The sequence below is a fragment of the Hemibagrus wyckioides genome, linkage group LG24, assembly GCF_019097595.1.
Source record: "Hemibagrus wyckioides isolate EC202008001 linkage group LG24, SWU_Hwy_1.0, whole genome shotgun sequence".
NCBI lineage: Eukaryota > Metazoa > Chordata > Actinopteri > Siluriformes > Bagridae > Hemibagrus > Hemibagrus wyckioides.
In genome coordinates this window covers 16,636,814-16,661,188 of record NC_080733.1, presented here as the reverse complement: position 1 = coordinate 16,661,188, position 24,375 = coordinate 16,636,814, and the positions used below count along the sequence as shown (strand labels likewise).

The 24,375-nt window shown below is 41.7% G+C and overlaps 1 protein-coding gene across 3 annotated transcripts in view; it reads right to left on the bottom strand.

Moving 5' to 3' along the window:
- Positions 1 to 328: 328 nt before the first annotated feature.
- The window catches only part of gcgra (glucagon receptor a), a 62,306-nt gene continuing 38,259 nt past the window's right edge, over positions 329 to 24,375 (bottom strand). For 2 of the 3 annotated variants that reach the window (XM_058378113.1, XM_058378112.1), the window contains 13 exons: positions 15,435 to 15,586; positions 13,956 to 14,052; positions 12,399 to 12,506; positions 12,146 to 12,249; positions 11,948 to 12,054; positions 11,563 to 11,722; positions 10,095 to 10,263; positions 9,280 to 9,340; positions 6,778 to 6,847; positions 5,265 to 5,353; positions 3,734 to 3,881; positions 2,682 to 2,723; positions 329 to 938 (listed from right to left, as the gene is read on the bottom strand). In XM_058378113.1, coding sequence (XP_058234096.1) covers positions 591 to 938; positions 2,682 to 2,723; positions 3,734 to 3,881; positions 5,265 to 5,353; positions 6,778 to 6,847; positions 9,280 to 9,340; positions 10,095 to 10,263; positions 11,563 to 11,722; positions 11,948 to 12,054; positions 12,146 to 12,249; positions 12,399 to 12,506; positions 13,956 to 14,052; positions 15,435 to 15,485 — 1,554 coding nt within the window. In that variant the 5' untranslated portion in view covers positions 15,486 to 15,586 and the 3' untranslated portion in view covers positions 329 to 590. Of the gene's footprint in view, positions 939 to 2,681; positions 2,724 to 3,733; positions 3,882 to 5,264; positions 5,354 to 6,777; positions 6,848 to 9,279; positions 9,341 to 10,094; positions 10,264 to 11,562; positions 11,723 to 11,947; positions 12,055 to 12,145; positions 12,250 to 12,398; positions 12,507 to 13,955; positions 14,053 to 15,434; positions 15,587 to 17,788; positions 17,872 to 24,375 lie in introns of those variants that run through there. The other variant, XM_058378114.1, reaches the window with a different exon arrangement.

Genomic DNA, 24,375 nt, shown 5'->3' with positions numbered 1-24,375 from the left:
TTAAACCTTGACACGTTACACAAATACCAACAAGCGTCTTTCATTTTTCCGAGACAACGATGAAGATAAAATTCGACACAGTCGTTTGATTATTACGTTCTTATGTCACAATTATTTAAATTTCTTTTAAATACCTAGGAATCTTTCATAATTTTTGCCTTTCCGAACCGACGTACCGTCCGAACGGACCCCGAAACACAACTAGAGAACCTGCACCAGTATTTTTTCTCGCCTCATTTCACACGACGTCCAGGAATCCGTGATCCGCAGGCTCCGTTAACTGAGATTGAGGTACAGTCCAGGTGTCTGTGTCCATCAGAGGTTCATGTTGTAAGTTTCATTGAGGGTTTTTTTTTTCTTCAGCATGTCTGTGGTCAGGTCCATGTGCTGAAGATGCAGCAGTGGTGTGATGATGTGGTGTGTGAACAACCAAACATTTAATTCTTTTTCTTTTTTTTTTCACACGAGATGGACGGCTCACGAGTGTAGAGTGATCACTGAGGTGCTCACACACTCATCCACATGACACACACACATTATGCATGCACAGACACTCGCATACACGTTTACACCCGGCTCGGACGGTGTGCTCAGAGCCCACAGAGCCCGCTCTCGATGCTCCCTCGTGGGTCCTGATGGCACACCATCGGCTCTTCGGTTGCCGTGCCGTTGGCGCTGCTGCTACCTTCCGGTGACTTGGGATTGAAGTGGAGGCGGTCCGTGCCGTTGTGGCAGCTGAGCGCCAGCAGCTGCTTCTCTTCAGAGTTGCACAGGACGGAACTCGAGCACGTGACGTCCGGCAGCCTCAGCTTGGAGGAAGCGGCTTGGACGTGTTTGTTGTTGGGCACCTGGGCCGTGTTGCTGTAGGTGTGACGGTAGTCTTCGTCGATGTCCTTCCCTCGCCAGCGCTTCCAGAACTTCATGATCTCAGACTGAACCTGGGGGAATAAAAAGCGTACAGAGATGATAATAATAATAATGATAAGGCAATTTGTCCATCACAACGTGAATTTCTGTCCGCAAGCCTAAATTAGAGGTTTTTGCATCTTTACATATGTTATTATTGTTAGCAAGGTGACCGCTCAATCACAGGGACTGGAATGGCAGACCCACCACATCATCTAAAGCTAATTACAGGATACCAGATTCGTCCTGCTAAATATAGCTGCGGTTACAAAATGTCAGCATCGCATCCCTTTAAACGTCTTATCAGTATGAACAGCCGAAAGTTGGACAAAGGTGGACACCTGAACATCACGCTCAGATGTCCAGTTGAACGTCTCTCATTTTCGGCTTTAATAAAATCCATTTATCTGGGAATGCTTTCCAGTAGATTTTGAAGCCTAGCTGTGGGGATTTGCCCATTTAGCCATAAGAGCATTAATGAGGTCAGGATTTTGTGCCGGACACTCGATTTCTACTCCAGTCTACGAAAACCATGTCTTTAAGGACCTCTATTTTATTCTGGAACAGAATTGAAACTCATAGTTCCACTGAAGGTAAATTCTAAAGCTACAGCATTCAAAGTCATTCGAGATCATTCAGGGTAGAATTCTGACGAATTGGACAGGATTAGATTTCGTAGGATTAGTGACGTCTGCGCTACCATGGTAACGATCAGATCTGCTTAATATCTGATTAACCACACCACTTTTTTTTTCTTTAACCTGTTGAAAGAATGAAAGGAATTTTCATTCCTTTGTTTTGCTCATTATTTTTGCAAGCAAGGATTCTCACAACATTTGAGCATGTTTATGTAATAAAATCTTTATAAAATCTTTGTAATAAAAACATTATATACAGGACTAGTACAGTCACCAGCAAAACCTTCAACAGATAATAATCCTCTTGATGCTATGTTATAATTGAAGGTTAAAGGAAAGGAGAGTAAAACTGTAGTAATTTTAAGCAGTAATTCCAAGCAATTTTATTAAATTAGTTGTGATATGTGTGCTGCACATTGCAATGCAGTGCCATGCTCTGAGGCAAGATTTTTTTGTAGCTTTTTAAAAGTTAGAATTAAATTGTAGGTACACTATATTGCCAAAGGTTTTGGGACGCCCCTCCAAATCACTGAATTCGGGTGTTGTTTTTCAGGGGTTGGGCTCCGCCCCTTAGTTCCAGTGAAAGGAACTCAGCTTCAGCTTCATACCAAGACATTTTGGACAATTTCATGCTCTTTGTGGGAACAGTTTGGGGATGACCCCTTCCTGTTCCAACATGACTGCACACCAGTGACCAAAGCAAGGTCCATAAAGACATGGATGAGTGAGTTTGGTGTGGAGGAACTTGACTGGCCTGCACAGAGTCCAGCTGTTATAGCTGCAAAGGATGAGCCAACTCCATATTACATTCATGTGCATGTAAAGGCAGTCTCTGCTCTAATTCATCCCAAAGGTGTTCTATGGGGTTGAGGTCAGACCAGTCAAGTGTGACACTGAATTGTGACCAATCATGGGCATCTGTGAGCTCATCTATGTGGAATATGGCAGAAAGTGCTTTTCTCCATGTGTGCAGCCCGAGCAGCTAGCTGATGGAAAATATGTGGTCAGCTGGCTTAGTGCGAATTGGAGGACGCATCTGCCCCTTGTTGGTAATTATAGCATGATTTGGGAGAGCTAGCTAGTGAGTGGAATTGGCAGAAGAAGAAATGAAGAGGAAGTGGATAGTGTTCAGCTCACCTCTTTGTTGACAAAGCAGTAGAGAATGGCCACCAGCAGCCCCTGTAACCACAACACATGTAAGCATAGATCAGTGGCTGAAGACTGGATTAGTGTGAGCCAGGACAGTCGAGGAACACAAAGCTCAGGGATGATTGATTATTTCTGAAGTATCATCATAAATCAAAGCATGCACAGATGGACCAAGTCCACCTCTCTCTCTCTCTCTCTCTCGCTCTCTCTCGTTTACAGCAGACAACAAAAACGACCCTTATGGTGTTGCCTTATGGTACAGATCTACAAGAGAACACCTCACATTTGCCATCTGATTTGTTAGGTGACCTGAGCTTCCAGATGATTCTGCCAACTGGACGATGTGGATTCGGTGCATTCAGCAGCTGCGCTCCACATGAGTGTCACGGTCAGTTTATCACACGGTGACTCAGCATCACTGTGCCGCCTGTACTTTCACTGCAATTAGCTCAGCGTTATCTCTGTTTTCTCAGCAGAGCTCTAGTATTAATGACTTTGGTAATATTGAACACTAATATCGTTTAAGCCTCACAACATGGTGTCTGAAGAGGCACTGGAGTAGATGACCCTGACACTGGATCTTATTTCAGTTTGGGGTGAACCAAGCTCCAAGCAACTATTCGAACACACAATTAATAATCATAAAGTATAAATAAAACATCTTTTTGTGAATAATGAAGTGTTTATCGGAGGAGGTCACTTAGGAAGCATGCTACAAGACCAAATACAGCAAGCAGCCTCAGACGAATGCAGAGATAAGATCTACATCGAAAGTCTCAGACGTCTTTCCAGAAAGAGTATCATCAGAGTATCTGATGTTCTAATCTGTCATCTATAGAATCCATGTCACACAAATGAAATGGACATTGCATGAAAGGAAAGAAGTGTGTGAATATGGGATAAATGAGAGAGTTAAACACTATAGACTTGTATGTATCTAGAAATATCAGAAACCAGATTCAGTGTTAAGCATGCACTCTGGATATCAGTTACTTCCAGAACATAGTGTTGGAATGTGTTAGAAGGTGTTCCTGTGTCACCTGGAAGGAGTTGAAGACGAGGTCGATGAAGAGTTTCGTGAGCCGCAGGGTGATGGCGCCGTTTGAGGTAGACTCATCAGTGACGAAGGAAAACAGGACCAGATGGCAACCAAGCAGAGGGATGAGGGTGAGCGTGGACTTTGCCAGCCTGGACGACAAAGAAAACCAAAGACAGTAAGACAAACTTAGGAAAAGAAGATCCCTTTACCTGTGAAGTAAACTCTATTGTTCTCCTCTGTGCATAATCTATAAACCACAGAACACTTTATTTGTTAATGTGTATAATTATATTTTGCCTGTTTATTTAAGCCATAGCACGTTTTAATTCCTGGCCTTGATGCTCAAAGAACACGTACATCATTTACAGTCTACTTATTTTTTTTTAGTTGGATTAAACCTTGTTTATTTCAACAGACCAAACAGAGTAATAACTACAAAGCACTCAGTAAGGCATGTAGTGATGGTAGGATGTGATTCTCATGACTTGGTTGGGACTAAAGATGTGAGCAGAAACTCAAGAGAGTTCAAAGCAAAACAGTACAAAGAAGGAACTTTCAGAATATTTACGAAGGTAAAAACAGATGTTCAGCTTCATCTTGTGCTTTCTCTCGAACAACAATTTGTGTTACTCAATAAAGGATACAAATAAATTAATGGAGTTTATGGTTCAATATATTTTCATGTTAATTCTAAATTATGCCAGATTTCTGATTAAAATTTCAAATAAACAAATTCAATGAAGATCTAGAGGTAGTAGAAGATCTAGAGGTAGTAGAAGGTCTAGAGGTAGTAGAAGGTCTAGAGGTAGTAGAAGGTCTAGAGGTAGTAGAAGGTCTAGAGGTAGTAGAAGGTCTAGAAGTAGTAGAAAATCTAGAGGTAGTAGAAGGTCTAGAGGTAGTAGAAGATCTAGAGGTAGTAGAAGATCTAGAGGTAGTAGAAGGTCTAGAGGTAGTAGAAGGTCTAGGGTGGTAGTAGCTCAAGTGTTTAAGGCTCTAGGTTTGTTGACAGAAAGATCGGGGTTCAAGCCCCAGCACCGCCAAGCTGCCACCGTTGGGCCCTTGAGCAAGGCCCCCAACCCACCCTGCTACAGGGGCACTATATCATGGCTGACCCTGCTCTCTGGTTAATATCTACATCTTAAAAGATCTCAGGGGCGGTGGTAGCTCAAGGGGTCTAGGGTCATTGACCAAAAGATCGGGATTCAGGCCCCAGCACCACCAAGCTGCCACTGTTGGGTACTTGAGCAAGGCCCCTGATCCACTCTGCTCTAGGGGTGCTGTATCATGGCTGACCCTGCACTCAGACCCCAACCCCAAAAGATGGGATATGTGAAGAAAGAATTTCACTGTGCTGTATTGTGTATGTGTCAGGAGTCTATAGTCTTAAACTATACATTAAAGTTCGACTTTTCTTTGCTCAATACAGCAACACAGATTTTTTGCTGTGTAGCTGCTCATTCACATGGACGTCCATTCGAAAACAAAAAGATTTGTAAAAGACATTTGACAAATCATGCTGGGGAGACACTTACCGGAACTTGTAGTCGGAGTATCTCATTTGGTGAGCCCTCAGCTTGGACACGAGGATCTTAATGATGCGTATGAAGATGAAGAAGTTGATCTGAACACAGGAGGAAGCAGACATGAGGTTAAACATCTCCAGGGCCGGCTTACCACAATTATGTCACGTTAGGATCATGCGTTGAATGTTAGCAACAGTTTGTTTAATAATGTCTGAAACGTGACATTACTACATCTGAGAACCCTCAAGTGCAGCCATTCCTGTGAGAATCGGGGACTTCTGCACACGACAGCTGTGCTGGAGAAGAAACTGAGATGTGTTTGCCAAACGCCTCTCTGAGCCATTAGCGCTCAAAACTGGTGGAGAGGTTCACAGAAGCCATGAAATCCATCAAGCTATAAACACGTCTGAGTTTTCTGACAGCTGGCATTTTAGAGCAATGTGTTTATGTGTTAGCTATATAGTGGCTAGGGATGCATCAATATGTGTTTGGTGTTTATTTACTTGTAAACATTGCTCTGATATCAGTTGATATGCTGTCATTGTATGCTGAATGAACAGACAACATAATTCCCTAATCCGCTAATGGACGTGATCCTTGATTCTTGATGCCAGTCAAAGCAAAGCAGACTGCAAACACTGTTCTCCAAGAATATATCAAAAGGAAGAACTACGCATTTTCCTACGATACAACTAACCTGATGAAACATCTTTTAAAACACCTTTAATATGAGTGTGTAAGCATCATCAGCTGTGGTCATTAAAAACAAGCCCTGTGAACTGGGTATCCATGAGCATGGAGCAACCAGAGAAGCATTTTGGTTCTGTAAGCACTGAGATTCTTTTCCTTCTCACTCGACGAGGGCTGAATTTTTAATGACCATGCTCACAGATACTGCTTCACACATTCCCATCACACTGTCTACTCAAGATAAGGTTCACGGCATTTGGCAGGCGCCCTTATCCACGGCGACGTACAAAAGTGAAAAGGTTTAAATGCCAAAACTTATTAATCATGAAACAGCACCACAGCAGCAACCAACATAAACAGACCTGAGGAACTTAGACACCTCTGACTGCTTAACACCAAGTAGGTAACTCATTCAGCTATCTGTATCAGCAAGTACCAAAAGCATGTACTTGTACTCTCACTCCAGCTGAAAAAAAAAAAAAAACTGTATTGATGCGTCTCTAATGATAGCAATCAGCGAATGGATTGGACGTAATGGATTAAGTGCTGCTGACTCAAAAGTAGTCCATTAAACAATTTGACACAATTTCTCTCCGTGGCCTCAGTGATTACAGGACAGGAAAGAGGACCGTATAATCACACGTTTTTCTGTGGAGTGTCCTGTACGTTTAGCTGAGAGAGGTGTTTAACAGTCAGTCATTTCACACAATAATCACCTTAAAGTAGCTTTATACTCCAGATCGGACAGTTTGATCTGTGCGTGAAGCTCAGGAAGCTGAAGCACTACGAGTGACCGTAGCGGTGATGAACAGAAAGTGATGGATAGACTCACCAGCACTGACAGTAGGATGGGGGAACGAATAATCCACCAGTATCCCATGTTTATGTTCTGCTCCCAGCAACTGAAGACAGAGGAAATTTCACACACATTAGATAGATTTTTACACAGCAGTATTTTCCTCAATAGAAATCATTTGCTCTCAGTCTCCAGCCAATTAAAATGTCTAATCACTTTCTGACTTGCACAGTATAGGTAATTGATGTTCTCCAGTTTTAAGGAAACTTCTAGATGCTCCGTTCATAACAATAAGCTGTATGGAACAGAGGCAATTCCCTAAGCTTGACTTACTGTCTGTACAGAGCTTTGTAACCTTGTGGGTTTCCTCGTGGTGCTCTGGATTCCTTCCACCTCCCAAATACACAGTTGATTAGCTATGCTAAATTGCCCCTAGGTGTGAAAGGTGTGTGTGTGTGTGTGTGCATGGTGTACTGAAATGAACTGCTATCCCATCCAGGATGTTTCTCCTGCTCATACTCAGTGTTTGAGGGATAGACTCCAACTCTACTGTGATCCTGACCTCAGGGTAAAGCACTAACTCATCACTAGTACTGAGGCAAAGCAACTATTCTGGTGTCGGTTGTTTAGAAGTGAGTGCTAACAAAACTTTGCGTTTTAGAAAATACTTAAGGAAAAATAAATAAAAGAAACCATAAAGCAAACAGGATCAGTCAGCTGTCAGTGACGATGGCCTAGACCACAGGATTGAACTAGGAACCCTGAAGTTCCCACTGAACTGTCATGCTGCCTACTACCGAATCATTTTCCGAACCCACTTGGTTCATATATTATTTTTATTGGTAGTCATGTTAAAAAAAAAGTAAACAAAAAACTTTGAGCAGCTTGAGTTTTTGCAGACCCCAAACCTGTGGACAAGCCTTGTCATCAGTCTGTACCTGCTGATGAGCAGGATTTTGGTTCTGGAACCTCACTGTGGAAAAAGTGTGTGACAAGACATGACATAAATCATGCCTCATACCCACTGGACCCAGTGCATCATATCTCTAGCACATTGTTTGTCAGTAGAAGTTGCTTCACCATGATGACATGCTCTTCACAGATAACAGGCTTTTTAAAGACAGAGACAGCCTAGAAACCAAAGGTGAAGCAAGGCCAGACTAATCCACGGGGAGGTGTCTATCAAAACAGCAGGTCCTAAGAGCAGCAGGTAGACTGAAACACGAGCAATGGTGCATGCCAACTCATCCACATCCACGTGAGAGCGACTAGATGCGAATGTGCAAGTCAGACCTGACCCACAGTGGAGAGAATGCACCATGACATTTATAGGACTTATGTAACATCTGAACATACTCCAAAACTACTTTCAGCGAGCTTGTTTTAGTCTTCATTTTTTATGTTATAGTGACAGATGAGCTTCAGTGTCATTTTCCAGGAATGCATATTATCAACCAGACCAGGGCTCTACAGCCAGAGACCAGCTTCTGCTGGAAAAAGATTCCCCTGAATCCTTTTATTACAAACAAGGGATTTATTCATTTAACAAAATAACTGTATTTAATGAAACAATTTGAGAAGAATAAGCAAACAATAAGCTGTGACTTAAAAGGACTAATAAAGCCTGATCTTTGTGAGTGGCTCACTATAAATCACTGTACCAGTGCAAACAGTGTCAGTTTCAGTACCACTTTTATTACCTCATAAAATAACAGACAGACATCCTTATTTATATTGCTAATAAGTAAGCGAAGAGCATCAGCCATAGAGCGTAATTTACTCCCTTGAGAGCCATCCAGAGCATAAGAAGGGTCGTGTAATTTACACGCTTAGCTGCAGGAACTGTGAGAACGCAACACGTTTTTTCCCAGCTAGTCCTTCAAAAGACAAGCAGCTCGTCTGCACAGCGTCACTGTCACGGGCAGAGTAGTTACCATGGCATAGCTCACGTTCTTGTGCCTTGTAAGTCTTTTAACCTGCTTGATTTTTTATACAACAGCAGCTTGTGAGGCAGAGTGATCACCCTCTGATTTTGGGCTGCATCCAGAAACAAAGTCACTCTGGATGCTGTTTTAAACATGTAATGAACTCACTCGGCATCTGCCAAGGAGCACTTCACAGTGGTCCTTGGGACAGAAATAGGGACCGAGAAACACTCAGAATAAAAAACAGGTTAAATCTAGGACCTTAAAAGGTTCTTTGGTTTGTTTCCCCAGAGGAACCCTTAAAAGATTCCTTAACATAGAAGGTTCCTCTGTCCTGAAAACTTCCCCTAGGTTACAGATTTATCTCATTTTTAAAAAATGAGCTCCTTCCAGAAATCTCTCCTTACAGACAAAATTTCAATGATTTTAATGCATTTGTGAGCATCCACACGTGTACATGTCCATTAGCCAACTTTCAGTAGCTCCAGTGAATTATTATATCATTAATGAACATTTTGAAATTTAGAAATCCTCAATGCACACTGGAAATTTTGAGAAGCTAAAACGAACTGACACTTTATGGATATATACGTGACATTTATTCAGAACTTACTTCTCGTTCTCGTAGATATATTTCACAATGATCCAGGGTAGAACAAAGATCAGTGGAGCTCCTGTAGGAAAGAGAAACAACACAGAACATATCTTCAAGCAAGGAAATCATTATATCTAAGCAGACTAATAACATACTGATTAACAGAAAATGTTCACTAGGGGTGTGTCTGAGTATGAATACATTATTTGGGTGGAACAGATGTAGGGTTTTCTTTACGAAATCTGGGGACATGGAAAGTGAGATGTTTTACTTTCATGCTGGTGTAAGGAAATAAAGTGCAACTAGATTGGTTAAGGAAAAAACAAATGGTTCTGAGCAAGATGGTTCTCTGGTAAAGACCAGTTATGAACCAGAATTAGCACACCATGCTAAGTTGTCTTTATTTGTCACATATACATTCCTGCACAGTGAAATTCTTTTTTCACATCTTTAGGGGTTAGAGCACAGGGTCACTAGGGGTCAGAGCACAGGGTCAGGCATGATACAGCGCCCCTGCAGCAGGGTGACTTGTTCAAGGGCCCAACAGTGGCAGCTTGGCAGTGTTGAGGCTTGAACCCTGAGCTTCCGGTCAACGACCCAGAGCCTTAACCACTTGAGCTACTACTGCCCCGCCATGTGCCATGCTGACACTGCTTCCATTTCTACAGCTGTTCTGAAGGGCATATTTTGGGTTTAAATCTGATTAGAGATTTATTTAGATCATGCTACATATACAGATATGCAATGAATAGAAATGTTTCTAATATTCAACATCTTGTGTTAAAGTCTCATTTGACGTAAAGGTTTCCAGGCTTGGTCAGTGAAGGCCTCACCCCAGCCGATACACAGGTAGATGCTGAAGTGGTTCCCCTCAGTCAGCACGGTGACTGCCAGCAGGTTGTGCAGGTATATTCCCTCCACCAGCAGCCAGTGGCTGTTTGCTATGATACTGTACTGCATCATCACTACAGCAATCCTGCAGCCAACATCCGGCTGTAAAACCTGCAGAACAGAGGAGGTAAACAGTACAATAATGTCAAGTCATGTTTTTGTTCCAAAATGACCAAAAAAGTCTGATTCTACTGAGAAAAGCATAATAGCTCTTTAACCCTCTCTTATTATGTAAAAATGTTATGGTCATAGTAACTTGAAAGAGTAATGGAGGAACATATTACGGGAGTCGTCATGGTGAGGATTAAAAATAAAAGAAGAAAGTCTAGAGAAATTATACAACGCTTTTGACTTCTTTAAGAAAGCCTTTGAGAAACTGTGTCACTGAATGCAATGTTATAAAGATAAAGAAAATGCATCTAGCTATAATAGTGAAAAAAGACTCTACATAAACAGTATGGGAAATCATTCACCAACAAAATTGAAACAAAAGCACTGCCCTAATCAATCTTAACATTGTGACTAACAATTAAAGCCAATTATCCAGTATTACAAAGGATGTTGTTTTGATTCCTCCCTCAGGCCAAGACAAGCAAATTACCACAAATTTAATGTGTTAAGCTGCTGGAATGGTTGTAGGAAATGACTGTCAGGGGACATGCAATTACAGTGTGTAGAAACAGGAAATGAACAACCAAAGTCCTCATGCTCTTTATACACTATATTGCCAAAAGTTTTGGGACACCCCTCCAAATCATTGAATTCAGGTGTTGTTTTTCAGGGGTTGGACTCCGCCCCTTAGTTCCAGTGAAAGGAACTCTTAATGCTTCAGCTTCATACCAAGACATTTTGGACAATTTCATGCTCTTTGTGGGAACAGTTTGGGGATGACCCCTTCCTGTTCCAACATGACTGCACACCAGTGACCAAAGCAAGGTCCATAAAGACATGGATGAGTGAGTTTGGTGTGGAGGAACTTGACTGTCCTGCACAGAGTCCTGACCTCAACCCCACAGGACACCTTTGGGATGAATTAGAGCGGAGACTGTGAGCCAGACCTTCATTAAGAGTTCCTTTCACTGGAACCAAAGCCCAACCCCTGAAAAACAACACCTGAATGCAATGATTTGGAGGGGTGTCCCAAAACTTTTGGCAATACACGGTACGTCTGAGTAATGTTTCCTTTTATTTATTATATGATCTGAATGTTTAAACTAACAGGATTTTATTTTTAGAAGTTTGTCTGTAAACTTTAGTTTTGCAAATGTCATTCTGTGATCTGCAGCTAACTCTCCAGCTAACTGCAATCATCTTGTCTTGTCTTCAAGCATTAAACTTTGTCCTCCTGGATTTCAGTGGTAAAGGACAATGCTAAAATGTACTGGATCTAGAAACATGGTGGGTTCTGACCTCGTTCTGCACAAACAGATCCACCTCTATGTCCGTGGTAGTGCCCGGGTTGATGTTAGGTTTCTCCAACAAGGCGTCTTTGATGAAAATGGTGGCGGCCCGTAGGATGAAGGAGGCAAACAGGTTCATGTGAATGTTGTTCCTCATGCAGTGCAGCTTTCTGAAAATATCACAGCACATGGAACACCAATATGCATTGTTTGCTGTTATCACGATCACAAAGGGCCTGTACAAAGACTATTTGAATGGACCTCCTATATTGAACTTTGGGGAATACCACAAAGTAGCTTATATGTCCATTTAATTTATCATTATTCATTAGAGGAAGTTAGGTGTAGGATCTTTATGGCTCCCTATGCACTAATAATCCGATGGCATGACTTACCTGAAGGCCACCAGGATACCGAGTGCCAGCACCAGCGCTCCCAGTGAGAGGGAATAACCAACAGTGTATATGACCCTGAATTTACTGAGGACCGTGAAATAATATTGCTGTGAACACAGAAGCAGATAAAGCCATACATACATCAATTTATTTTCTAGTTGTCCATATGTGCAATGATATTCACTAGTTTAGACATACCGTGTCATTCTGGGCCAGATCATTATTTTCACACTCATTCGCGTTCTTCTGTTTGGCCCACTGACCATCAGCCTTGCACTCCAGATAAACCAGGCCATGTTGGACTGAAATACACAGGGAGTCATGACGCTGTTGCAGAAAATGTAAAGCAAATGTACCACAGTGCAACTGTGTGCATGACCTTGACTCTCCCATAGAACTGCGGTAAACACATACACCAGAATTTTTCCTGCTGATGTGTGTGGACTCTCACCTTTTGTGTGCCATGGCAGGTACGTGGGGCAGGGGACACTCACTGTGGTGTTGGGTAAGCCATCCGGCCAGCAGGCATATTTATCAAACGTCCTATTACACACAAGACCTGCATAACAAAGCAAATATCAGAGGAGTCATAGATCAAGGATTAAGGTTTTCTCCAAATCTTTATTCCATACTCTGTCTACACAGGTCTCTAGATGCAATGAGACTTGATCACTGCAACCCACTACTGGTTGGTGGGCACCTTGCTGGCTTGCACCTGACTGGCCCAGTTCTGGTTGGTGGGCACCTTGCTGGCTTGCACCTGACTGGCCCAGTTCTGGTTGGTGGGCACCTTGCTGGCTTGCACCTGACTGGCCCAGTTCTGGTTGGTGGGCACCTTGCTGGCGGGCACCTGACTGGCCCAGTTCTGGTTGGTGGGCACCTTGCTGGCTTGCACCTGACTGGCTCACTCCTGGCTGGGTGGCTCCTCATTAGCTCACTCCTGGTAGACTCACTCCTGGCTGAACACTCTGCACATGCTATTACATGCTTGGATCTCATCCGTTATGCAGCTGGCATAATTCAGTGCCACATCCTTAATAATGATCAAAGTAACTCAAGCCTTTTGAGCATCATCTAGCATTTGAGTTGACCAGCCAGCCTTGAAGAATGAAGGCAGACATGTCCCAAGACTTACCAAGACCAGAATGATGGGAATAAGTGTTGTCTTCAGTGTGCAACAAATCATAAAATATCTTGAAGCAGCTATGGAATGTGTAAATGTAAATATATCTTCTCACTCTCCTTTTTAATTCCAATGCACAAATATCAAGATAACTACTAAGGCGTTATCTTTATATTAGTACATCAGCAGCTCTGAAAACACTACAAATATCATATCATATCCAGAACCTCTTTAGAAATTAAAATTCTTCCAAAACGGTCACTTCACCTGCCTTAGAGTGTTGCTTTTTCACACCAGGCTGACCTCACATAGTACCACCTGGTATCAGATGTTTGGATCAAAGAATTTTTATGAGTAAATGAGCGCAGTATCAGACGAACACTAAATACTTATGACTCACGTTATGTCAAATCCGTTAGAGTGCTGTCTGAACACATGCTCTAATGGAACGGATAAAACTTGACCTTTTGTCCAACATAAAATGGTAAAATGGCCAGCACTGCACTTCCATTTAAATAGGTAATACGTTTACATAGTTGAACATTTCCTACACTGATAGGTTTGGTTTTGTAAGCCTATTTATTTCCCATTTTAAATCCCAAATATAAAAGATCCCAGATTTTCAATGTGGTCTCAGACCTTTGGACACGACTGTACTGTGTATGTTGGATATATGGGCCATGAACATGCCTCTATGTATGAGCATCTAAAGAAAGAATCAGTTCTTATATAAAAGTGATCTCTGATCAGAGGGCTGCTTTCCTGGTGGTTCAGAAGCCTTGTGGGTAATGTGTACTTCAAATAAGGTTACAGAGACTTTGATCAGTCCAGCACTCCTGATAGGTACAGCTCTGGAAGAAAACACTGGAGAAGAAAAAGCCTCACCTGTGGCTGGTGCTTCTCTGCTGATATTCATGTGACACTCCCTTTGGTATTTCATCCACTCTTGCATTAAAAGTTTCATGGATAGGGCAGAAGACACCTGTGAGACATGCAGTGACCACAACGCACTGATTAAAATAAAACCGAGCACTCGAGGACCTAATCCTGTGCTTAATCTCATGTGATGCTTCTAAGGTGCAGTTACAGGGGGTGTTCAGATATGTGTTGTTATACAGAAAAACCTCTAATTATTGATATGATGAAGCTTTTTCTAAGAGCTTTCTCAAATGTTAACCCTTTGGAACAGATAGACATAAAGCTGTAACTAAGTTTTCCATCACAGGCCATTGTTCAGGAGTGAGATCAGTTTACACTTATAACATTATATATGTTTAGTCTTATTAAATAGAAGAGAGAAAAATGAGGCTGGTGGTGTAGTGGATGTTGATAGCTGCTATAACGAGAGATAGATAGATAGATAGATAGATAGATAGATAGATAGATAGATAGATAGATAGATAGATAGACAGACAGACAGACAGACAGACAGACAGACAGATAGATAGATAGATAGATAGATAGATAGATAGATAGATAGATACACAGACAGACAGACAGACAGACAGATAGATACACAGACAGACAGACAGACAGATAGATAGATAGATAGATAGATAGATAGATAGATACACAGACAGACAGACAGACAGACAGACAGATAGACAGATAGATAGATAGATAGATAGATAGATAGATAGATAGATAGATAGATAGATAGATAGATACTTTATTCATCCCAATAGGAAATTTAGGATAACAGGACTTAACCTGTTCTGCAGATGTTCCACACATTAAATGTTGAATAGAAATTGCTGACAGAAAGTGACATTATTTCATAAACAAACAACTACTAGGCAGCGTCCAACACTTCAGGGTGGGCTGATGTGGGAAAATAATCACCTTCAGGACGCCAGAAGTAACTGTTCTTCATTACTCTAACCTGTTTGTGTATTTTTTTGCTTTTAAGCCTACTGTGTCTCTGGAAAAACACACATTTCTTTCAAGTTGTTGTCCTTCTCTTAAGCAGTGCAGGGTTCTGGATAATCATATTGTTCTGCTGGTAAATAACACTCCAGTGTGTGTCGCCTGTTCGTCTCATTACCCAGGCAGATAGAGCTGCCGTCGTTCAGATGGCCATTTACACTCCTCAAACACGTCTGCAGGAACTGACAGGCCATCAGCTTTTCCCATAGTCTTATATTTAATTCACGTGTATGTTTTATTCCTCATATTAATAATTCATTCTGTTTCTGTTTGTAAATTTAACCTGTTGTTGTTATGCAGGAAACGGAATGCAGAAAACGAGAAGTGGGATTTTACAGGTCTTCATAGGATAGTTCAAAATATAATAAAATATGACAGCTGGAAGTGGGGGAGGATTGAGGGAGAGAGAGAGAGAGAGAGAGAGAGATTTAAGCTGACCTGGGTGCAGGAGAAGAAAATGATCAGGCTCAGAAGAAACGTCTGTGACATCCCTTAGTCGTGATGCTGCTGACGTTAGGTGGGGGACCTGAGGGTGGCTGAGGTGGGAATCACCTCATAGGAGTCCTATAGGGGTTACCACACTGCCTAGACTGAACACACACACACACACACACACACACACAGAATAACCTCCTTAATGCTCACTGTTTAACAACAAGCATCCATTCGACTTGGTTGTTGTAGGGTTATGGAAATATAACAGATAAATCAGGTCAGTAAAATGAACCACAAATGTCCTAAATGAGCTCATTTCCCCTTTCAAGCTCATCCATTTATCTCTGTTCTGACACTCTTGGTCCCTGACACTCAAGTACTTATCAACCTTTTTAACTTTACTGTATTGTAAAGTACATTTAAACCAAAGTGCTGTACCCAGAGTCACACACAGACAACATCCACTTAAATAATATGAAAAGTCTAACGTGTCTTATATATCCAGCAGTGCTGACATACACTATATTGCCAAAAGTATTGGGACACCACTCCAAATCAGGTGTTGTTTTTCAGGGGTTGGACTCCGCCCCTTAGTTCCAGTGAAGGGAACTCTTAATGCTTCAGCTTCATACCAAGACATTTTGGACAATTTCATGCTCTCAAGTTTGTGGGAACAGTTTGGGGATGACCCCTTATGGGGTTGAGGTCAGGACTCTGTGCAGGCCAGTCAAGTTCCTCCACACCAAACTCACTCATCTATGTCTTTATGGACCTTGCTTTGGTCACTGGTGTGCAGTCATGTTGGAACAGGAAGGGGTCATCCCCAAAAAGTTAGGAGCATGAAATTTTCCAAAATGTCTTGGTATGAAGCTGAAGCATTAAGAGTTCCTTTCACTGGAACTAAGGGGCCGAGCCCAACCCCTGAAAAACAACATCTGAATTCAATGATTTGGAGGGGTGTCCCAAAACTTTTGGCAATATAGTGTATGCAGATCTTCCTAGATTAATGACTACTCTGAACAAGATTCTGTGAGAGTGAGAGTCTGAATAAAGAAAGAGGAGAGAATTATACAGAAACATGATACAGTCATGTGATATTTCAGGTAAAGTCATCATATTTGGGATCAAATATACAAGCTGGACGTAACTTACTTCGGAAGAGAATGAAATATATTTTGACCACAGACTAAAATGCTCAAAACACAAAATCTCATACACATGGCATGTCCCTGTTCAGGGTGTGCAAAGGTTCCTGATGTGTTCAATCCGATGAGAGGAAGTCGTTATTAGTACATTTTGCTAATGTTATGCAGTGTTAAAACGTTCCCATAACTCAGCTAAGGAAGGTTCTGCTGCGTGTGGCAGATGTACAGTATGTACTGAGGTCTATTAGCACTGTAGATTCTCAGTATTAATAAAAATAACCTCATCTCACTGGAGCAAATGGCAGTGATTATCCAGGGTGATATCACAGGTTTTACGTTTTAAACACTGTCATAACTACGGTTTCTAAAAATCCATTGTTTATCAGATGGGTTAAGCACGAGAACGAGCCTGACATGCTCACCCTGGGTTTATTCAGCAAAGCAATCAGATGGAAAAGCATCCAAAAAAATGAAGGAAATGAAACACAGTGTGGAGTGAAGTAGAGTAACATCCAGATTCAGCTAATTCTGTAATGAAATACATGTCCTTTCTGAGCTGCAGTCCCCGGCTCTGTGATGGTGTTTTTCAGCCCAACTAAGAGCTGTAGTGTGTGTAAACAGATTCAGTCTTCAGTGTCCTGCAGTGTCCAGTAATTATTCAGTTAAGTCATGTAGAACACTCTAACCAATTAATAAAAATACATGGAGATAAAGGGGAACACACACACACACACGAAACAATCAGCAGTAGCAGCTGTATCTTTTAAAATAAGTACCACAAAGGTGTGTGTGTGTGTGTGTGTGTGTGTGTGTGCTGGGTCCTAAAGTGTTTTGCTTTTTTTTTTTTTTAATAAAAGCAGCAGGTTTGCTTGTAAAAACACGCAAATGGTGTTCTTGTTCGAAAAAGGATCGAGGTTTTAGACATTTTCTTTGTCATGATGAGGAGAACATGATGAAACATGAGGAAAAATGATTTCCTAATTTATTTATTTTTTAAATATTAATTATAATCATAATTTTTTAATATAAAAAAATAAAAGATTTATGCTTGATAAGGCTAAGGGTAGTTGGTTATGTCTATAGAAATGTTCCTACAAGGATGCTGTGATTAACCTGTGTGTGTGTGTATGTGTGTGTGTGTGTGTGTGTGTGTGTGTGTGTGTGTGTGTGTTAGGACGTGCGTATGGATGACGATCACTGATGATCACTCACCTGCAGTCGGAGAACCTCTGTAGTTGGAGAACAGAACGAAATCTGAAACGTTTCTGCAAAAAACACCTTTACCATGGAAACATTTTTAGCTAAAACGTTTCAAATTCCATTCTGTTCCAGTCTCGGGCCGGGACGGGGTTGTGTGTAGCTGCTAAAATTACCGACAGCATGCTTTGAGTTCTTCTAGCAATCGTAGCAAAAAGAAAAGATAACAGAAAAGCGGTTAAGGAGCTTATCGGGGTTCTGTGTGGTGGCCACGTCGGTTTGAAGGCTCTCAGTTTCACAGCACTGAAGCGCACTTGATCCCAATCACGCTTCAAAGCAAAAAAATAAGTCTCCTTCGTTAACCACCGCAGAATGTTACCGTGTGTTTGGGTTTTTTTTTTTGCAGACAGCAAAACCGTGCCCTATTTTTCATTCTCTGACATCACTAGAAAGCCACAATTTCCTCCAGCATGTCTGTGATTCATAGCTTTCTACATAAATCAGCTATGATGCGAAACCTAGCATGCAGATATGCCACTAATGTAGTAAAAACAAAAACAAAATGAGACAGTAACTAAGAAACCACAAGTGTACAGCTTGGGAAAGAGCAATACGGTGCATCAGGCTTATCTTTAATATGGCACATCTGTAGCGTATATGTGATTACTGCTGACAAGCATCGCTAACACATTCCCACGAACTGAGGAAATAACACGAAAACCTCCTGACGTTAAACTTCACAACCACACATTCTATATTTTATACAACATTGCGATCTAAATGATAGAAATCTTTAAGTAAAAGTGTTTACAAGTCAGCTGTAGCTGCTTGCATCAACAAGGTCAAGAATGCTCAGGAATCGGGACCATAAATAAACGTAATCAGTTATTAGCTGTAATGAAGCTCATTATAAAGTTTAAGTGTGCATGTGCTCTAAGTCACCCTGAACAACGCTTTCTTATTTTAAGCCCTCATTTTGCAAGTCAAGACCTTCACAGCTTTAAGTGTTTGAATAAAAAATGTGAGAACGATGTTGTGTTGCTCAGCTCTGAAGTCGAGGGTATTATTGTTCATATAAAAATATGCAGATAAGAAGAAAACAGTATATTTACACTATATTGCCAAAAGTTTTGGGACACTCCTCCAAATCATTGAGTTCAGGTGTTGTTTTTCAGGGGTTGGACTCGGCCCCTTAGTTCCATTGAAAGGAACTCTTAATGCTTCAGCTTCATACCAAGACATTTTGGAAAATTTCATGCTCCCAACTTTTTGGGGATGACCCCTTCCTGTTCCAACATGACTGCACACCAGTGACCAAAGCAAGGTCCATAAAGACATGGATGAGTGAGTTTGGTGTGGAGGAACTTGACTGGCCTGCACAGAGTCCTGACCTCAACCCCATAGAACACCTTCGGGATGATTTAGAGCAGAGACTGTGACCTTCTTGTCCAACATCAGTGCCTGCCCTCACAAAGGACCACGCTTCTAGAGGAATGGTCAAAAATTCCCATAAACACACTCCTAAACCTTGTGGAAAGCCTTCCCAGAAGAGTTGAAGCTGTTATAGCTGCAAAAGGGCGAGACAACGCCATATTACATTCATGTGCATGGAAAGGCAGACGTCCCAAAACTTTTGGCAATATAGTGTATGTTGTTGATCTAAATGGTGTAGATGCTATGATTAGAATGATAGAATTTTACTTGATGGCTATCATGATAGATGCTACAGTGTCTGAAATGTTCTGAGGTGATTTATGGATGAAGAACTGAGTGAAAATAAATAAACTACTCATAACTCGTGTGTGTTTTTTTTCCACAGTGTTTAGAGAAGCCTTCAGAAGAAGAAGTATCAGAAAGCATCAAGACTGCTGACTCACGCTCGAGACAGAATCAGCCTCTTGCTGGGTCATGTAAAGTTCATCACAGACAATCTGGGAACTTCCTCCATCTAAACTAGGTCACAGCTCATATGCTGCTGCTGATTTAGGTAAAAGCCTAACCTCCACTGGTTTGTTTGGGTTAAAGCCACTGACGTGTGTGTCCTTCTGGTCACAAAAAGATGAATAAATTCTACCTGCTCACATGGCTTAACCAGGTTAACCATTTGGAATGAAGAACAGCAGGGCAGACAGAACAAGGTCAATCTTTAACCCCAGTACTGCGCACTGTCCAGGCCAGATCATTCATAACCACAACAAAAGATAAAGCAGGTCAAGAGTCTGAGGGGTATACTGTAACTGAGAAGTACAGATGAAGCAGCCTTTATTTTGTCACGTACACATTACATGCTCAGCCATGATACTGTTGAGGCAGCACTTCCTGTGCAGCTAGGAGATCAACTATAGCGACAAGCAGACCACAAACGAGTGGGTCAGTCTTCAGCACTATTGAGACGAACACATGCAGCATGTAGTGTACATGAAGATCGAGTGCATTGTTAAACAGTTTCTGTAGAAATCAGGAGAGATCCATACACATTCACACTGACATGCACTACAAAGATCTCTTTATAATACTTACTATAGGACGCTTAAGCATTAAAAGGTCAGACATTTATATCTTTTTTCGACGCCGAGCCACCTTCACCTTTACCACCACATGATTTTAGATTTGTTTTTACTACCTGTGGTTATTTTATTGTCTCAGAAGGAGAGTCCAATAATATTAAAAGTCAAATAATCTCCAGATTCCGGTCAATGCAGACTGTAAAAAAATTACTGACATGATGGATTCGGAAATTTTGTCATCATTATACATGGAGATGAAATATTTCATGCAAACGATCTTATCTGATATTAGCATTTACATATTTCACATGCAAATGATTAAGGTGATTACTGTTCCACGGAATAAGCCAGAGATACTAAACGATTAGAATAACATCATTCAGCTAAATGAAATCAGCAGCTCCTAGTCTCCCTTTCACAGCCGGTGCTTCATCCTTACAGACACCTGCAGCACCTGAGGCTTTGCCTTAACATATTTGGGCATTCTCTACAGGTCCAGTGGTCATCACAAGACAATGTGGCTGCATCAGGGAGAGAGAGAATGAGAGACGCAGGGAAAAAAATCCTGTCTGCTTCGCCAGTGTCGCTACACGACCTGCGCTAATGCAAAGCCTGTTTAATCCAATCAGAATCGATAATTGCTAAAACAAGCTTGTCACAGTGTGTGCAGTAGCTTTTTGATTTAATCAGAGGAGCAGGAGAGGGCAAACGGTTTGCTGGGCTCCTTTTGAAAAGGGCAACGCATTTGCTTGCAGGCTCGAGCACAAATAGCACTCCGTACCAGTAGCTCACCTCACGTCACAGAGCATTACATCCAGCGCTGATTTAGGTGAGCTCTCCACGCCTTCCTCTCGCGTTCTACGACAAATCGACCCTAATAAACATTTCCTTCAGTAGTAGATATGTCACCACAGTTTATTCACCACATTAAGGACTGCCAAGTCCAACCCTTTTTTTCAGAGAAAAGCATTCGTATTATCTCATTACGTATTCATTACTCAAACTCGCTATATATTAGGGTCATTCATTGCATGTTCTTAATGCTGAACATTGCTGCCAAATCGCTCACAGGCACAAGGAAGAGCGATTACATTACCTCAGCCCTCATTTCACTTCAGTTTGCAGTGCTCTTATTTGTATTTAAAGCTCTTAACGGCCTCGTTACGTTGTTAATAGCGCCTTCGAATGTGCAAATGATGCTTGAGGATCCTTACAGGTGACTGGGTATTTCTTTTTGTTTCCGCCTCAAGACTCTGGAACAGTTTAAGTCAAGTAGCTTTTCTTGACTTGAACACAGATACACTGATTCTACAGGTTTCTAGTTCTGCATAAATCTATTCTCTCCGCTGGTGTTTTTGTTGACCGTGGTGTAGAGCGGCCTCTAACGTGTCGCTTCCAAATCTCTGACAGGTGTTCAAGATATGGAGGCTGTAAAGGCCATAGCATTTCATCTGCACCATTTTCATCCTCATCAAAATATTCAGTCAGCCCCAGTGCTCTGTGGATAGGGGAGTCATCCTGGAAGAGACCACTCCCATCAGGATAGAATGGTTTCATCATACGATAAAGGAAATATTGATTTGCAGTGATGCTTCTCTCTAAGGGGATGAGTGGAATCAAACCATGAATAAATAAATGTCCCACCACAGCATAACAGAGACAGCGTCCTCAGTGTTTGAGTCGAGCATTCAGTCTGTCCCCTTTCGGGACGCTACAGATGTACTCACCTCCTTCTTCAAGAATATAGTGAAGGATGAATCACTGAATTCCTTTTGAACACCTTGCCTTTTCTACTTATTTACACTGCAGTCCTTGCACACATGCTGGAATTTGGAAAGTAAGCATCTGACCGGATTCCTCTTTAATGTAACACCATGTTGCTGATAAAGCTGGTATGCCGTTTAGAGAAACACACGCCACCGCGCTTTGCTACCAGTGGGAAATTAGCCAACTGTGTTCTTGGCAAATGCTTAGCCTGATGTGACTCACTTCTGAGTCTGGAACCTGATGTACTGATAAACCTCAACATCTGAACCTGTTTCCGAATTTCAGCTGTTTTTGCTGTGTGAAATCCAGCTCTACCGCTTGCCGAATGTAATTAGAGGATGCGATAATTACGTCCCGCAAAAGAACAAAGCAATGACGAGTACTTACGAGTGCTTTAACTAAGCCACGAGTGTGGGACGATGGCTACTGACTACGTTCATTCAAGAGCTCTCTTTCCTTTCATAGTGCTGGACAGTAAATGAACCCAGAGGGGGAAAAACAAAGCTCTTTGCAATGAGGTGCACAATGCGCTGCTGCAATGGAGAGTCTGTTCACAATTACCTGTGTATGAATAACTTCTATTTATAGTTGTCTAGCTTTAGATACAGATGAAGATCACAAGCTCGATCCCATGCTTGCTTCATCGGACAGAGCATTTAAGGAATGTCTGGTATGAACGACACAATGTTTGGGATTATGACATGTGTAGGCCTGATGATGGCTCACAAATCTCAACTTGTGGTTCAGCACTTCATTTGTCTACTAGTCACCATGTCACCGCTGGCTGGATGATATTCCAACGTGCATAAACTTCAAAATAGCTCAAACCTGTCAGATCTGAACCTGTAGCTTCGTTGTGAAAGCACAAAATGGCATGAATCCATCCCTGAGGCTGATAACATGACCGTTCTGCTGACCTCACTGCTGTAGAAGCTCAGGATCTGATAAGAGGGTGAAGCAGAGTTCAGAGATGCTGGGCGCCCTGTTCCAGCATACCAGGCGGCTCTGAACGCCATGGGAAATTAATGAGGATGCTGGTGATCTGACTCAGGATCAGCCTCTGCCCTTCTTCCAGACTCGCTGAAAATGAGCTTCATGAGTGTCTGGACTGGGTGGCTGTTATAAAAAGACTGTCAAGGGCTCATGATCGGGACGTGTTTTTCCGCACATGACTGTCTCACTGCAAAAGCTGTTTCTATTTGTGTCTGAGTAAAAATAACACTGTCCAGAGCTATCCATAGTAGGGCTACTCAGAAATAAAAACCTCAGAAGAAATTCACTTTATATAGCAAATCACTAAACATCATAGGATATCATTCTATGCTTGATTTTTTTCTGTCATTCTATTTATTGACTATGTTAGCTAGCTACCTGTACACAGTACTGTGCTAAAGTTAGCTAGCTTCCTATTAATAGATCTGCACCAGTACACATTTGGTGTTGGCTAGCTATTTGAATTTTTAATTAACATCAATAGCAAAGGAATTAACAAGCTAGTGGCTATTCCACGCTAGGGTTCCAGGTAACTAAAGTTCGTATTTTCAGCCAGGTACACGCAGATATCATGAACTTCATCAAAACCTTAATTCCCAATCCGAGTGTTCTCGATTGGATTTTGGGGCAGTCAGAGTAAATGGATAGCACAGAAAATTGTGAGAGGAGCACAGCCTTAAAATTCTCACCTCCTTATATGGTTCTAGGTCCGTCAAGGCGACGGTATCAAATGCTTAATTTTTACTCTTAATGCAGTGAAAATGCAGAGAAAATTTGGGACATGAAACAGAGGAAGTAGATATTTGCAGGAGGATTCAACACTAGTTCATGCCACCTGCAGGAATGACCAGGTGTTTCTATTCCCTGTAAGTGGCTGGTGAGTGTAAAAGAACATATATTCACTTGTGATGTTTAACCTACGTTAAAGTGATCGTTGGATAAACATTTCATTGCAGAGAATCTAATCCTGACTGAATAGCGTTATTGAAAGCTAAAGCACACGTCACCTCCCTGTGACTCGATGTTGCCTTCATGTGAGTCATAATTTATGGCAAAACCTCTATGTCCATGATTAACTAGATACCTTCACCTGCCTCGCCCTCCTCGGTGCACACACACCTGCACTGAATAAACACATTAGCACGTTTTTAGCAGTTTATTTCACAAAATTAGCCTGCCAGGTAAATACATTAGTGTGCAGAACACTGCTGATGCTCTGAAACAGAAAATAACATTCACACAACATGAGCCAAGATGAAGTACAGGATTCCACACCGCACACATTAATGCACTTTGGCAGTTCATGGTACGTGAATTCGTATAAATCAGACCCTG